Source organism: Berghia stephanieae, chromosome 14 (genome assembly GCF_034508935.2).
Source record: "Berghia stephanieae isolate SIO BIC M18660-M18661 chromosome 14, UCSD_Bste_1.3, whole genome shotgun sequence".
In the NCBI taxonomy this organism is placed as follows: Eukaryota; Metazoa; Mollusca; class Gastropoda; order Nudibranchia; family Aeolidiidae; genus Berghia; species Berghia stephanieae.
Window position 1 is genome coordinate 12,240,852 of NC_088373.1, and position 16,695 is coordinate 12,257,546.

General features: G+C 34.3%; 1 protein-coding gene across 2 annotated transcripts; it reads left to right on the forward strand.

Moving 5' to 3' along the window:
* Positions 1-384: 384 nt before the first annotated feature.
* Positions 385-16,387, forward strand: LOC144959611 (uncharacterized). 2 transcript variants are annotated; one of them, XM_078892245.1, is made up of 5 exons: positions 385-588; positions 4,249-4,337; positions 6,402-6,455; positions 9,270-9,367; positions 11,490-16,387. In XM_078892245.1, exons 2-5 carry the CDS (start codon positions 4,271-4,273, stop codon positions 11,649-11,651), a joined length of 381 nt encoding a protein of 126 aa, XP_078748371.1. In that variant the 5' UTR covers positions 385-588; positions 4,249-4,270; the 3' UTR covers positions 11,652-16,387. The 2 variants fall into 2 exon arrangements, with proteins under 2 accessions (XP_078748371.1, XP_078748372.1); XM_078892246.1 differs by lacking the exon at positions 385-588 and adding an exon at positions 3,515-3,567.
* The last annotated feature ends 308 nt before the right edge of the window (positions 16,388-16,695 follow it).

Here is a 16,695-nt window from a genome sequence, read left to right on the forward strand (position 1 = left end):
CAATTAAACCCATCAGAAGGTTGTGAAGATATCTACGTCATGGCGTGCGTACGGGTAGTGGGTTGGACAGGGCTTTGGGATTGGCCATTGATTTGTAATTCAGAAAAGTGAGTGGATCAGGCACTTATGTTGATATAATAACAAGAAATGAAGTGAGTGGGAAAATGCCGGAAGACAACAGAGAATAAAAACTCGGCGACGATGGGGGCTCGAGCCCGCGACCTTACTGGAACGACAACTCCGCCTGGCCGAGGAGATCGTGACTCTACCGTTTGAGCTATCCACGATCTGTGACAGCATATTTTCAGACCATTTGGCATGTTTCTGTTACTTGTTTGGCATATTATGCAAAAATGAATCTGGTAAGCCTGCTCTTGTATTCTTGTCGAGTGCCGCAGGTTCCACTGCCAACTGCCAACCAAGTGACCTGAGTGCAAAATCTCAAACCGCAAGTCTCAAACGAGTAATGTTGTCAACTTTTATCTAAGTCTTAAGAGGTACCTATCAGCACAGAAGTAGGATAATAAAGTTGAATTGAAACATAAGTAAGCTGATCAAATTGAGGCCGTGAATATTGATTTATCAGTGGTAAGTGACGAGGGAGTTGTGGTGTGTACTAGTCACTAGTAGCGGACTGCAGCACGCTTCTGCCAGAAGTCAGAAGCTCTAGGTCTAGATCTAGTAGCGGACTGAACCAGAAGTTCTGGTGGGATTGGGGAGCTGTGTCTGCCGTCAAGACTATGGTTAGCGACAATATTTAATGGCCTAGATAGTGTAATGCCAAGGCGCGCTTTTTTGTGCAAAAATTCAGGGGCTTTCACACAAGAAAAAGGCAGAAAATTGCAATGACGATAGGGACCGAGAGGGAGACGAGTTCAGGCGCTCATAGTCATAGTCCATAAGCAATAAACATGTCTCATCAATTTCAATTGGGCCAACTTGGATTCCATAGGAAGCTTAACAGTTTGTCACAGCCCACATACCTATGGCTTGGGAAATCATGCCAGTTTGTTAGGGAAGCATATCAGTTTGTCACAGCCCACAATGGAAAAGCATGCCGGTTTGTAAGAGGCCCAGTTTGTCACATGGAAGCTTTCACTTACATTCTCAAAACGCTGTGATTATTCTCAGACATGTCTGAGAATAAGAAAAATGATTATTGGCAGATACTGTCACTGAAAAGTGAAATAAGTAAAGTCAATAAAAACATAAGCATAAAAGTAACCAACAATAAATCAGTCGATGAATTACTATCTATATACAATATGCGTTGACATTCATTTGGGTGTCATTTCCGAATGGTTAAGTCTGCTTGCATCGACGTTGTGTGTTCGAATCCTTGTTCCGCCACTTTCCTTTTCCCCATCTTTTTTCTACAGAGGGTTGCAAATGATACATGTCCCACTCCCCCCCCCTTTTTAAAAAAAAAAAAAATATTTTTCTCTCTTTTGGTTCCTTTCTACCAAATCGTCATATTCGTCCCCACTCCGATATCAGAAAGTATATTCTAAAAAGAATAAATAATTAAAAAGCAAACAAACATAAATATTCAGATAGAGAAAAAAATAAAAACAATTTTAAGAAATTGTATCAAACGGATGTTACATACTGTGAATATTTTTATTGACTCCGATTGCATTTATAATGTTTAAAATTTACATAAAGGTTCAGCAAACAAAAAACGCTCAAAAACAACCCCAAGATTTAGAGCAAAATGCTTTTTTTAAAAAGTGAGAAAGAGAGAGTGTGTATATGTGTGTATGTGTGTGTAAGAGAGAGAGAGAGAAATTTCCCTTGGAAATAAAGCTGGAAATAATAATAATAACAAAATTGATGATGATAATAATGGTAATAATAATAACAACAATAATTATTTAAAAAACAAAACAGAACGAATAAACCTAGAGCAAAATATATAATGAATTAAAATTATCAGAGAAATAAAAAGTTCAATTAATTAAAAAACTCTTGCTCGGAAAAAGAGTGTGAAAACAATGAACATTATTTGGGAAGAAAAAAATAAAGGAGGGATCGGATTCAAACCTGTGCAGCTAAAAGGAACAAAATGAAAGGTGGTCTAACCCACTGAGCTGTATATCCATACCGATATCGGTGTATCTTAAAATTCATATATGATATATGAGCTAGATAATTTTCCATCAACTTTGCTTCCTTGTTATTTTCATCTCTGATCGTATAATATGTTGTTGGATCTAGTTTTTTGGAAGTGAGATAATAAATTGTATTGTTTTGTATGAAGAAGACAGAAAAAAAATAGGTGTGGTCAGTTTTGGGGCGAACAATGCCTAGGCGTAGGGACTCGTCCGTGAAATAAGCAAATTCCCGGCCGTCATCAATATCCCCAAATTGTCTTCACAATGAACAAATTATAGAAGCAAAAGCAGATCAATAAAGTTAACAGGTAGGTAGGTAGTGAAAACTGGAATGGTTGGTGGACTATGAACCGATTTGATGATTAACAAGTTTCTTGTTGGTTGAACAAAAGCAGGCAAATTGCCAGTTTGATGATTCAGTTCAAAGTGTCAAAAACTTACATTTCATTGATCCATTTACTTTTTTAAAATAGCTGGATTTGGCATTTGAGCACTATTTACTTTCATTTTGTGTTAGATATCACTTGATGGTAACTGATTTGTGATACAAATAACCACTGGCATTTTTTCAGAATATTTGGTATTTTTCACACCTAGTTTGGCCTTTTGCATAAAATCTATCTGCCAACTTGATAGATGTGTCTGCCAATAATGAAAAGGCCAGGCCTGAGGTTATTGCCAGACAGGTGTCTGCCAATAATCAGTTTTCTTTATTGGCAGACATGTCTGGGATTAACGACAGCCTTCTCAAAAAGAGTAAGTGAATGATTGATTGTATCAATTGAATTCTATTTTTCAATTGCTTTCACGAAAGAACATTCATTCATAAAAATTTACATTTTCATTGCAACTGAAAGTTATGAGAAGAGTAAATTGAAGGACTGAATTGAATATAGGCATACACACATTCTATAGTAAAATAAATAAGCTGGTATCTTAATTTCTAGTATGCAGGACAACATATCACTTAATTGGGTGTACATCATTTTGTACAAATAGTTTTTTATATAAAATAATAAGGTGGCCTGTGGTGTTTTGGCTCATTGGAAGCTCCCATACCCCACCCTCAGCGCACTGTTGCACGTCTATCTCGCTTCTCGTTGACAAGAAACAGTGCTGATGGTTTTCCTCGGACCCGCGGAAATCCGCGATTTTGGAGTCCAGAGGAGGAATTTCCTCCTTTTAAAAATTACATTTTCTCGAAACAATGTGCTAGCAATGAGAGAGTTGATGTGTGGTGGAACACACAGGTGCCGTTTCCCACTCTACAGAAGTTAGCTAGAGTATCAATGATAGTCTATCATCTCAATTGCTCTAAAAGTGGGGTTTACTGCAGTAAAAATGGGGCTTAAAGGCAATCGTTCAACATTTTCCTACTTTTTCACTGTTTGTCACTTTCAGCACTGAAGACAAATAGAGCCATCTGAGTTGATGCTCAATCTTCATACAGCAGGTACAAGTACCCATCATGGCTAGTAAGACAGGAGAGGTGTGCGAGTGTTAATGAAAAGCAGCATATGCTAACATTTATGATGAAAAGCAGTATCTGCTAAATTTGGATAAATTTGATACTAATAGTGTGCTCTGGGGATCTACATCTTTTCCCTTTTTGAACTAATTCCCCTTTGTCTTGCTTTTTGACTCGTTGCTTTAACTTGATAAACTACATCTAGCAATTTTGATGGTAGCTGATAACATTGATTGCAAATCTCTTGCTTTAATTCCTCATGTAACATACAAAAAAGAAAAAAAAGAATGTAATAGCTTCAAGCTTAATGTTTTATGCTCAAAACCCTTCTTCAGCCATAGCCAAATTTATTAATTGGCTGAAGAAGGGTTTTGAGTCAGAAAGATTCTGTGTTTTGTTATTTGTGAAGTTGTTTATGTTCTTTTAAAAAAATTTTTATACATTACTTTTTACAGGCCACAGCTTCTGTCACCTTAGTATTCACAGTGTCCTAATGGAAATCACTTTACATAAATACTTTACTCCACTTGATTAAATTCATAATAATTAATTAGTATTTGACTATCGGCAGGGATGATATTATATTCCACACAGGATAAAATAAGATCTTTTCTATTTCTAAAACTTTCTAAATCTACCGATTTTTTTTTTTTTTTTTCTCTCCAGAAGACACCTGAAGGTTTCCGGAATGGGAAATAAACATCCTAAGGCTGAAGGAAAATCAGAGAAGAAGAAGGGTGATAAATCAAAGAAAGGCAAGCCATTTTTAGTATAAGAACATAACTTGATTTCAAATATAATTGTATGGGACAGCATGGTTATGCGGTATGGGCTTTGTTTTGTACCTGAAAGGTGCCAAGGGAATTTATTAATTAATTAATTTATTTATTTATAGCCACTGTCTCTGTCTCAGATTATGTTGGGATGAGCTGGGATCCAACGGGCCATATGGAACAAAAATTTCCGAAGTCATACATGTGAAAAGCCAAATGGAATTGAAGTTTCAATATAATTAATGAAGACAGATAATGTTGACATTTTTCCAGTTTCCCCTTTGTCAACAAAGCAGGATTCACTGAAGCTTCCATTCCATAATTTGACATTTTTGTTATTTCTTATTTCTTCGAGTTTCAAGCAGCATTTGCAATAATAATTTGATTAATAATTATTATTATTTGATATAGTGCCAGTATCCACAAATAGTGCTCAGAGGTTTTTTTTTGGTATCATACATAAGTTTATTCATTCGACTACAAAATCACCACAACAGTCACACACAAACACCATCTTGTTCGAAGTTCACATAGAATCACGAAAAAAATCACATGCCATAGGCCTACATAAGAGGTCGCCTCGCACTCTTCTCAATTTAGAGATGTTTTGTTACACTCATTTCATTCTCACTGCTAATTGAGAATCTTGCTTTTGATGTTTCTCTGATGCAAGATCCTTTTTTTTTTTTTTTCAACATCCAGAAAAAAACAAACCACAAACAGAACAAAAAATAAAAACAAAGTTGAACATTTAAATATTTATACATATGCATACCTGCCAAGTACCCTGATAAAATCGGATTTGCTTCGATTTTTTTTCTTCTTTTTGAGTACCCCGCCGTAATATGGAAAACTCTGATTTTTTCATCCATCATGTCTTGACAAAAAAGAAACAAGAAAAAAAAAATGCGAAAATGATTTTTCATGTTGGTGAGTGCAACTTTTTAAAATTTGTGATACTAGGTTGTAATACTCATTAAGGGATGCTGGGCAACTTTCACAAAAAGTATCGGATATATAGTGAAATGAAAGTCTTTTAAATTAAATTTAGGTTTACCTCAATTTTTTTCCCCAGAGTCCTCCTTTTATTTTTAGTTTTAGTTTTTATTTTTCAACATAGGTTGGCAGGTATGCATACGTTGTGACGGCCTATAGTCAGGTGCTCGATCACAGCTAAATAGCTGGGTGGGATTCTTGACCTCCCATAGTGGGCAAGGAGGCACTTACGGTGTCTTCTATCCCCCTATTTCTGTTTTCCAAATTGCTTTCTGTCTTTGTCTTGGGATGAGATTACTTGGTTTTGTCCTAACCCTAGCCGGAGTTCCTTGGCTGGGAGGGAAACAGTCTAATGTATAGTTATAGTTTTGGGAGATGATATTTTTTTCCTTGTAAATCATCTCTGTTACATATTATTTTTTATTTTAAACATATGATTTGTAAACATTTGATTGTGTTCCTCTTAGTGGGATCTTGTGCTATGTCTGGGTGAGACTTTTAGGTGATGTCAAACTAAGTACTTTGATAGTGTGCTTTTGGAATCTACATCTGTTTCCTATTTGAACCAATTCCCCTTTGTCTTACCTTTTCTTGGGTGCTTTTATTGTAATTCTAGAACTTTTAACTATCTCATTTTATTCCTTTTTACTTGCACTGATATGACCTTAATGTGTTGCAAGCGCCGTAAAACCCTTTTAAAAAAAACAAAAAAACCCCAAGCTAAATAGGGTTATGTGAGTAAAATGCTTTACCCAATGACACCATGCTGGGAACATCGAGTTACAAACCATGATCAACATTTGTCATTATGTCTCTCTCTGGCCACAAATTGAGGACTCCCTCTAGCAGAGTGTCCCCAACCAACATTGTTTCCTCTTGGCCACTTCAGATTAACCCTGACAAAACACCTTTTCTCTCTCTCTTCTTTTTTTTTTTTTTTACATTTTAATTGGAATTTATATACATTTGAATTTTAAGAAATTTAAACACAATGTTTTTTTATTAATTTTTTTTTTAACCCTGTTTATTTTTGTTGACAATTTTTTTTAGGTAAAGGAAATAAAGAGGCATCAACCCGCAAGGTTGTGGAGGTTCAAGCTGATGGTATGTTGACCATGAATCTCGCTTTTGATGTCTATCTAAAAACTTGAGCTTTTATATAATGCAAATCCACTTGTACTCAAAGTGCTGTACAAGAGGTCCCTGACCAACAGCAACGCGTAACATGTAGAACTAGACATGACTTCTGTTAGGCGATATTACAATTTTTTTCTGACAGATACAACGCTGTTAACGGCCAGGTACTCATTTTTGTATGGTGAGAGAATGTGAGTAAAGAGCCTTTTCCTAGGACTCGACTATGGGCCGAGTGATGGATGCAAATCAGTGTTATGCTGAAAACTCCCTTGCACCCTGGATGCATTAAGTTTTAAAGCAATGGATTGCAGTGACAGAATAATTAATCGCCATATTCACGGTCATTACATCTCTTGGTAGTGCCCAAGCATTATTCTCCTCATAGCAAGTCATAAATTAATGACAGGGGATATGGTCTGACAATGGGAATTACACTGCAGTCTTGCTTAAAATAAACTCTGAAGGCTGGTGTCAGTCCCGATTCTTCTATGTCATTTGTAATTTAAAACAATTAAGATAAACTTTGGCGGTGAGCTAGTCTGGATAAGATGAACACATCCGATCTGCTCGGCTGGGAATGGGATAGACAGGGAGTAGTGTGTGCAAAAATTCAATGAAATAGACAAGCATGTCGCCACACGACGCACACACTCACACTTGAACATGTGCGTTTGTGCCTTTGTCTTTGTCATTGCACACTAGAGACTATGGGTTTGTCTCATCCACGCCATGCACATCTCCACTGCAAAGTTCCTGTTTATGGCCCATAATTTGAGCTGAAATAATCCATAAATAGACCAATGACGTCATTTTAGGGGCAGCATGGCTCAGCGCTACGGTCTTTGCTTGGTACCCGAAACGTATCGAGTTCGATCATCCCCCGCTGCACTGTGTGGCCTTGAGCAAGTTACCTCACCCTAGTTCAATTTGCGGCGCGGCGCTGCACTGCGGCCGACACCTGGGTTATTCAAGTCTTCCCTTGGAATAGACCCTAGAGACAAATTTTATTTATTTATTATTTATTTTTTATTTTTTATTTTTTATTAACTATGCACAAAGAAGAATACAGATATTTATTAAATGTTAAATCTGCTGTTGGTTTATAAATTAAATCAGTTTTCCAATTGGAAGTAATACCTAATGATTAGATAACTGAAAGATCTTTTTCATCATCTGGTCTCTCCATTTGGAATAAATTGGCTTTTGGGATTAGAAATTCAGAATCTAAATACATATTACTTTAGCAAACATTTCTTTGCTTGATTTTATTTTGTATTTCTACGTTGATAGCGTTTTAAATATTGAATATGTCTGTATCTAATAGCTGTAGTCATGGTTTATTTTATTTTATTTTTGTAAAGCGCCTAGAGCTCATATTGCATGAGCTGTTGGCACTATATAAGTGTGCAGTATTATTATTATCACACTTAACCCTCACTAGGCTGGTTTCAAGGGTTTTCCAATCGGGGTAATCAGAACAAGACGCCTGGCACTCATTGGGCCAACTAGCTGCTTAGACTAGAATAGGGGATGAGTTATGATAACATCCCTACTCTCCCAATTTTTTTTTTCATTCTCCTTCTGCCTTTCCAAGCCTTTAGATGATCATACGTCTGTTGCATGGGAAAGATGTCTCTAACGACAAATAATAGTAGAAAACAAAAGTCACTCTAAGTATAGCCAAGCTTAACAGGAAGCTGGGCTGTCTTTTTGGGGATATGTATTTAATAGATTTAAACAATTTTATTTTTTTTGTTGAAGGTTTTTCCTCTTGAGTTTTTGATAAGATAAACCTCTGATAAAATAAACTTTTTTTCCTTTGTCCCCGGGAGTTTATTTTAAGCAGACTGCAGTGTAGATTAGATTGAAAGATAGTACTGAAGAGATATTCTGCTGTGTCTGACCGAGTCAATTGGTTTCTATTATATGCAGAAGGAGAACAAAATGCTGAAATGATGTGATTGTGACAGTGACTGCTCCCCAATTATTTTTTCTTTCACATTTTGAAGTAAAGGAGCTTGTTTTTACCTGAAATGCCAACCCTTTAAAAGAGAATTTGATTATTGTTTTCTATGACTTGGGCACGGAATAGAACACTGCAAACTGTGTGGGGTTCCTGGCCTCCCATTGTGGGCAGAGTATTACTTACTGTGTCTTCTATCCCCCTATATCTGTTTTCCAACTTGCTTTCAGTCTTTGTCTTGGAATGAGATTACTAAGTTTTGTCCTGATCCTGGCCGGAATCCTCGGCTGGGAGGGAAACAGTTCAATGTATAGTTATAATTTTGGGAGATGGTATTTTTTTTTGTCTTGTAAATCATCTCTATGTTATGCATTGTACTTATTTTTGTGTTTTATATATACAATTATTTGTAAACATTTGAGTGTATTCCTCTTAGTGGGATCTGTGCTTGTTTCTGGTCGAGACTTTTAGGTGATCTCAAACTAAGTACACTGATAGTGTGCTCTTGGAATCTACATCTGTTCCCTATTTGAATAATTCTGAATTCTTCCTTGTCTTCCTTTTTCACACCTGCTTTCAATTGTAAATCTATAACTTTTAAGACTACCCCATTTTCTTCCTTTTGACTGGCGCTGAAATGACCTAAATGTGTCTCAAGCGCGTAAAACCCTTAAAAACAAACAAAACGAACACTGCAAAACTTATTGACTGTTTCAATTGTTCAAAGGAAACAGTAAGACATTCAGCGTAAATGATTTTTGAAATATTGTATAATTTATTCCTAGTTAAAGCATCTGATCTTACATTTGATTTTCCAGAAGAGTCAACCCCATTCTTTTCTCTTGAGGTAATTTTTGAGATGAAGAATGGAAGCACAACCGGTCCTGAAAGTATGAATGTGGATCCAAACATCACGGTAAAGAATAGGTTTACACATACCTGCCCTCTGTCCTGAGAAAATCGGGACTGTCCCGTATTGGTAATCTGTAGAAACAAAATCTTTAAAAACAAAACATTGGACTGTTCTATGTATGGATATTGCTCTTGCGCATCCCAGAATTATCCTTTTTTGACGAGCAAATTAAAACCAGGAACAGAAATAAACTCTAAATCTAAATTATATTATATATATTGAATTGTGTTTGATACAAATGTGGCACAGATAGTGCTCGACATGTAGCAATGGGAGCGATTTATTATTTTAATATTTACCACAATGTTGGAGTCAGGCTACATCGATGTTTCAGGCCCTTTCAGCCATCGTCAGGACTGTGTGTTACATGAGTTTGGTTTGTTGTCTGTTGTTGTTTGTTGAAGTGGTTCCGGTTTGTAGTTGATTAATAAGTACTTCCGTCAATGTGGACAAGTATTGTACATCTCATTTTTCGTGTTAAGTGTGGCTTCATGAGGGTGTTTGATTATAGTATATTTCTCTTCCAGGCATAAGCTACATCAAAACTATATATATATATATATATATATATATATATATATATATATATATATATATATATATATATATATATATATATATATATATATATATATATATATATATATATATATATATATATATATATATATATATATATATATATATATATATATATATATATAGTAATCCAAACATACTACATGATGGTAATACAAAAAGAGTAAATAAACATCAACAAGAGGTAATGGAATAAATGCTAACAAAAGGTAATATTGATACCAATGGTGATCACTACAGGGGGACTGATCATAATACTGATTGTATTAATAATACATGGGTCATTGGGCGTCTTGGGCTTGCGAAGATACAAGGAAAGCTTTATGAAAAATAGTGGGTTGTTGTTGTTATTATTATTATTATTATTATTATTATTATTATTATTATTATTATTATTATTATTATTATTATTATTACTATTATTATTATTATTATTATTATTATTATTATTATTATTATTATTATTATTATTGTTATTATTCCTTTTTTAAAAAAAATATTATTATTATTACTATTATTATTATTATTATTATTATTATTATTATTATTATTATTTATTTATTTATTTGTGCATTAGCCTAGGAAACAATAACAAATGTCTCCCCCTCCCCCATGGAATTTGAGTTTATGTCATTTTTTCAATCTGTCTGTAATCATCCCTAATCATAATGGTCTTTAAATTAGGTCAATACTTTCACTAGCTTTTGAAATATGATTAGTTAAAGGTAGCTAGCTGGGTACCAGAACATTGTTTTGAGAAAATCAGCTTTAAACTTAAAACAACGCAATATGTAAAAACAAAATGAGCTTTCATAGAGCACAATATCCACTAAACATGCTCAAAACGCTTTACAAAGGGTCCATAGCCAACAGCAACACGTAACATTAACATGTATGACGTGACATACCTGTTAGGCGATATTACAATTTTTTTTTTTCGGACTAAGACAGCGCTGATAACAGCCAGGTACTCATTTTATACCTGAGTATGGTGAGAGAATGTGAGTAAAGAGCCTTTTCCAAGGACTCAACTATGCGCTGAGTGGGCCTCAAACCGAGGACCTTCCGATCCGAAAGCGAGTGTCATGTCACAAGACCACATAGCTGCACTTTAATGTAGTCAATATAACAGGATCATCAACATGAAGTCATTTTTTAAAAAAGTATTCATGTGCAAAACAGCTAACAGTGTAGGGGAGATAGCGCCCAAAATAGTGATACCAAACTTGTCAAGTTTTTATGCTGAATCATGAGTCAAATTAGATGGGGGAAAAATGCATTTTTTGGGGTCAAATTTAAGCGGATTTTGAAGCAATATTTCTTTTACTTACCCATTAAAAAATATGAAGACATAACACACAAAAGAATGCTTTTTTGGGAAATGAAAGATAAATGGTTAAACTATCATTTAAAAACAATGAATCTCATTTTGGCCACAGAGTGCCGTTTTTAGATTTATAGCCCTCTAGCTCAAAACTAGGTTCAGCGACTTTGGTATGTTTTCCCAGGCCAAAATATATATATATATTTTTAATTTATTCCACAGCTCCAGGATTGGAAAGAAGATTTGAAGCAGTTAAGGAACATTCAGACTGCAATTGCTGTCCGTCGTGACAATCGTAATGATGATCTTGGTCCAGAAAATTTGACGTTGAGGGCATTGCAGATCAGAAATAGAGATGTGTTTTGCTATCGAGAATGCACTTGAAACAGACTCATCCTACTTGCATTCCTCTCCTGCCATGGATGCATTCAGATAAGAATTGGAATTTTTTTTTTTTTATAGTATAGATTTATCCTATTCTCTGACAGATTTACCAACCAGTATGAAATTGCTTGTTTGATAGGTGATTTTGTCCAAAATACACGAATATGAGAGAATTTATAGGCGTATGCACATTTGAAACTGCACAAAAAAAAAGTAATGTGTCATGAACTCTTGGAAATGTGTATCTTGATACAAACAAGGAATGATACATTTTGAACAGCAGAACAAATGTTGAATTGTTACGTAAACATAAACTCCGGCATTGATTGGTAAATAAGCGATTGTTTTTCATATTTAAATATCAGTGATGATGGTGTTCCTCGGATCCGTGGACATCTGCAATTTTGGAGTTAGAGGAATAATTTCCTCCTGTTAAAGAATTACACTTCCCCTAATAAAATACAGTGGCAGTGAGAGACTTGATGTGTGGTGGGACCAATAGGTATAGTTTCCCACTCTCCAGAAGTTAGCTAGAGTATCAATGATAATTCATCATCTCAATTACTCTAAAATTGGGGGTTAGTGGAGAAAAAAATGGCGCTTAAAGACGCTCATTCATTATCATTTTCCTCCTTTTTAAAATTTTTGTCACCATTAGCACTGTTAAATGAAAATGTGAGTTTTGAAAAAATATAATTTTTTTTAATGAAGAAAGCTCTCTAATATTTTGGGTCAAAATATGAAAAAATTGTCACACGATTGTTTTTGAATGGCAAATCTGACACTGGGTTTTTGTCAACATATGGCTGAAGTCTGCTGTGTTTTTTTTTTAAACCGCATTTCACGGTAAATTCATATAACTATTTGCCCTGTTTGTTATAACATTTCTTCTTATGTATAACTTTTTACTACCATATTCCCTTATTTCATGGCAAATTCATTTTAACTATTTTTGCCTTATCACCCAGTACTTACTGGCAAATATATTCTTGTTGTATTTGCCTAAATAGCTATATTAGACTCTTTTCTTGAATCTTCAACTGTTGGTTCCTTTGTGTCATGACAAAAACATTTTTGCTATGTTTGCCTTAACAGCCGTGTCTCATGGGTCGAAATCTTCTTTCTTTGCTCTTGTTTATGTTAGTGGTTAACCGTGTTAAAATGTTTTTTGTTTTATTTTCTAATTTTTAAGTTTCCTCTACCCTTTTATCTGTTTCTCCCTTTTTAATATTTATCTCCAAGAATATGCAATGTGTAATGTACCAGGGATGCATTTTTTACTGCTACCCCCCCCCCCCTCCCGCCCTCAACCGGCTTTTTAGAAATCTTTCAGTTGACATTGGTCAATAATGGTGAAGTTGATTTTTTTTAAACTCACTGGGCCCTGAACTGTGATACAATAGGCCATCAGCTCTCCTTGTTTTTTTTGGGTGATTTTCAAAAATTCATATTAAATTAACTAATTAAACCGTGAGTTTGAAATTTGAATACATATAAATGTGTATTAAATCTGTATCATAAATTTATGAAATGATGCCATCAGTAGTAGTTAATGTAGTATGAATTTTTGAAATAGGCCCCGAAACTGGTTTTTGTAAACGTTTTGATTCGTTCCATGTATAATATAATTAACGTTGTTGTATGATGTCTTTGTACTTGATGCTATAAAGGTGTTGCCCTGATTCCATTCCATTGTAAAGAAAGGGGTACAAAAATGATCCAAATGCTTCTTTCTATTATTTTCAAACTTTTTGAATTTTACTGTTTTTGGAAAGTACTTGTTAAGTAGATTTGCAAAGCTAGCAGTGAGTACTTGTTGTGTTTTAGTTACATGCTGCATAAAAATCTAATCATTACAAAACAAAGGAATTCTAATGCAATAATGCATTTATTTCCAACTCACTTGAACGTTGATGGAGTGTACCATTTTCCTGTTCACATACTCGTGTTCATTAGATGTTTTCAATTTGAGGTCGTTCGTTGATCGAAGCGATTGCTGTGGGATATGCCGTTCAATGAGGCTTGAGAGATATGTTGGTGATGAGCCTTCCAAGCATTTGAATACAATAGTTGAAGATTTATATCTCATGCGCTAGTTCACTGGCAGCCAATGCAGCTGTCATTGTGATTTGGGAGCTGCAGTTTTCCTGTCTTTCTGCAGTACAATGCGGGCTGTCATGTTCTGTACTTTCTGGAGTTTTTTTTTTTTTAGTCCTTTGTGAGACCAACAAACTGTGCATTGCAATAATCCATTTTCGGGAATATCAAAGATGTTACCAATTTGTTGCAGGTTTCCCTATTAATAAATGGTCTGATTGTTCTGATGTTTCTTAGAATGCAGATAGCACTTGTTCTCACATTGTTAATATGTTTGTTCATAGAAATCTAGAATTTTCTGACTATCCCATTTTTTTCCTTTTTACTCTCGCTGGAAAGGCATACTTAAATGTGTTACAAATCTCTAATAACCCTTAAATCCAAAACCAAACTCATTCATTAAAAAAAAAAATTTATACGTCCTTGGTGCATGCTAAAATTATCCAAAATTGTTCAAGATTTTAATGCCATATTTCTTGCATATAGGCATGGTGCTTTTATATTTGAATTATTGTTATGTGCTATGTAACATTCTTGTCAATATTATATTTGTTGTTTACGAGAACCAATTTAATAATAATATTTTAACAGACTGTACTGTATGTTGCAATTCAATAAATCTATTATGTCTTACAATCCAAAAACACAAAAACACATCATCATTGTTATGAGAGAACAAGGATAAATTCATTGAAATCTATTGGGTCTTACAATCCAAAAACAGATGATTGTTATGATAGAACAATGACAAAATCATTGAAATCTATTGGGTCTTACAATCCAAAAACAGATGATTGTTATGATAGAACAATGACAAAATCATTGAAATCTATTGGGTCTTACAATCCAAAAACAGATGATTGTTATGATAGAACAATGACAAAATCATTGAAATCTATTGGGTCTTACAATCCAAAAACAGATGATTGTTATGATAGAACAATGACAAAATCATTGAAATCTATTGGGTCTTACAATCCAAAAACAGATGATTGTTATGATAGAACAATGACAAAATCATTGAAATCTATTGGGTCTTACAATCCAAAAACAGATGATTGTTATGATAGAACAATGACAAAATCATTGAAATCTATTGGGTCTTACAATCCAAAAACACATCGTCATTGTTATCATTGTTTTTTTTTTATTTTGCCTGTCTTTTTTTTTTTTAATTTATTTTAAAAATATTATTATTTTATTTTTTGCTCCAGTTTGGTTTGGTTTTTCAAAAATTGTCTTCCTGTTAGTTATATTTTTAACGTCTTTTGTTTACAACAGGAATGCCTAGTGATTTTAAAGTTCACCTTAATATTTTATGATTTTTTTTTTGATTAATGGAAATGCTCAGGCAATGATATTTTTTAAAAATCATTTTAACTTTGCATTATATTGCATTGGTTTTGTGTTTTTTTATACAAAGGGGTAGTAAGTTCACCTATATTTTATATCACTGATAGAATAATGGATTTAATTTCATGATTTAGATTTCCCATTTCATCAATACAAAGTTTTTCTTTACCTACATGTATGTGTGTGTTAAAATCCAGTTTTATTGTTAGAATGGAATTTTACATCGTTGCTAATTGTATTTTAATTTTTATTTCTTTTGTTAGTTTGTTTCTTTTTTTTTTCAAAATCATTTGTTTACAAATATATTGTCCAGTTTCTTAAAACTCAGATTAAGTCTGCCATGATTTGACAAAATCTATAGACATCTAGCTTTTGTTCGCCTTTAAAAAATTTTTGCCATAAATGTATTACTGCCAATATCGATTAAAATGACCGTCAACTCGTCCAAAATTATTTTTTAACTTCTCAATTCTTTGAATTTAGAGACATTGTATATATATGTATACGCCGTTTTGCCAAATTTTGACTCAAATTTTAATCGATGGATATTTGCAGTAATAGTTTTCTGGCCAAATTGAAAAAAGAAAGTATTTCGTTAGAGCATGGTACACGTTGGTTGAAATGGTCCTTGTCTTATTGTGGATTACTTGCGGGCAGGGAGGCACATACTGTGTCTTCTATCCCCTGATATCTGTTTTCCAACATGCTTTCTGTCTTTGTCTTGGAATGAGGTTACTTGGTTTTGTCCTGGCCCTGGTTGGGGTCCTGGCTGGGAGGGAAACAGTCAAATGCATAGTTATTGTTTTGGGAGATGATATTTTTTTCCTTGTAAATCATCTCTCTGTTATGTATTATTGTATTTGTTATTTTTAATGTATAATGTAAGCATTTGAGTGTATTCCTCTTTGTCGGATTTTGTGCTTGTGTCTGGATGAGACTTATAGGTGATCTCAAACTAAGTACATTGATGGTTTGCTCTTGGAATCTGCATCTGATCCCTATTTGTTCCCAGTTCCCCTTTGGCTTCCTTTCTCTTGGGTGCTTTGATTGTAATTCTAGAACTTTTTACTATCCCATTTTTTTTCCTTTTTACTGGCGCTGATATGACCTTAATGTGTTACAAGCGCCGTAAAACCCTTAAAAACAAAAAACAAAACAAAACAGCAGTAAAAGTTTTCTGGCCAAATTGAAAAAAGAAAGTATTTTGTTAGAGCATGGTACACGTTGGTTGAAATGGTCCTTGTCTTATTGTGGATTACTTGCAATATAAATGTTTGCTTCAAAAATGGCGTAGTAGGTGGAACGATGACTCTTTCTGGACCCCAAGGGATCCTTTGAATGCCCATCAAGCTATCTTCCCTATTCAAAATTAAAAAAAAAAAAATTGAGCTTTTATATAGTGCAAAATCCACTAAATGTGCTCAAAGCGCTTTACAAGGGGTCCCTGGTCAACAGCAACATTTAATATGTAGGACGGGACATAGCGCCTGTTAGGCGATATTACAATTTTTCGGATAGAGACAACGCTGTTTACGGCCAGGTACTCATTTTACACCTGAGTACGGTGAGAGAATGTGAATAAAGAGCCTTTTCC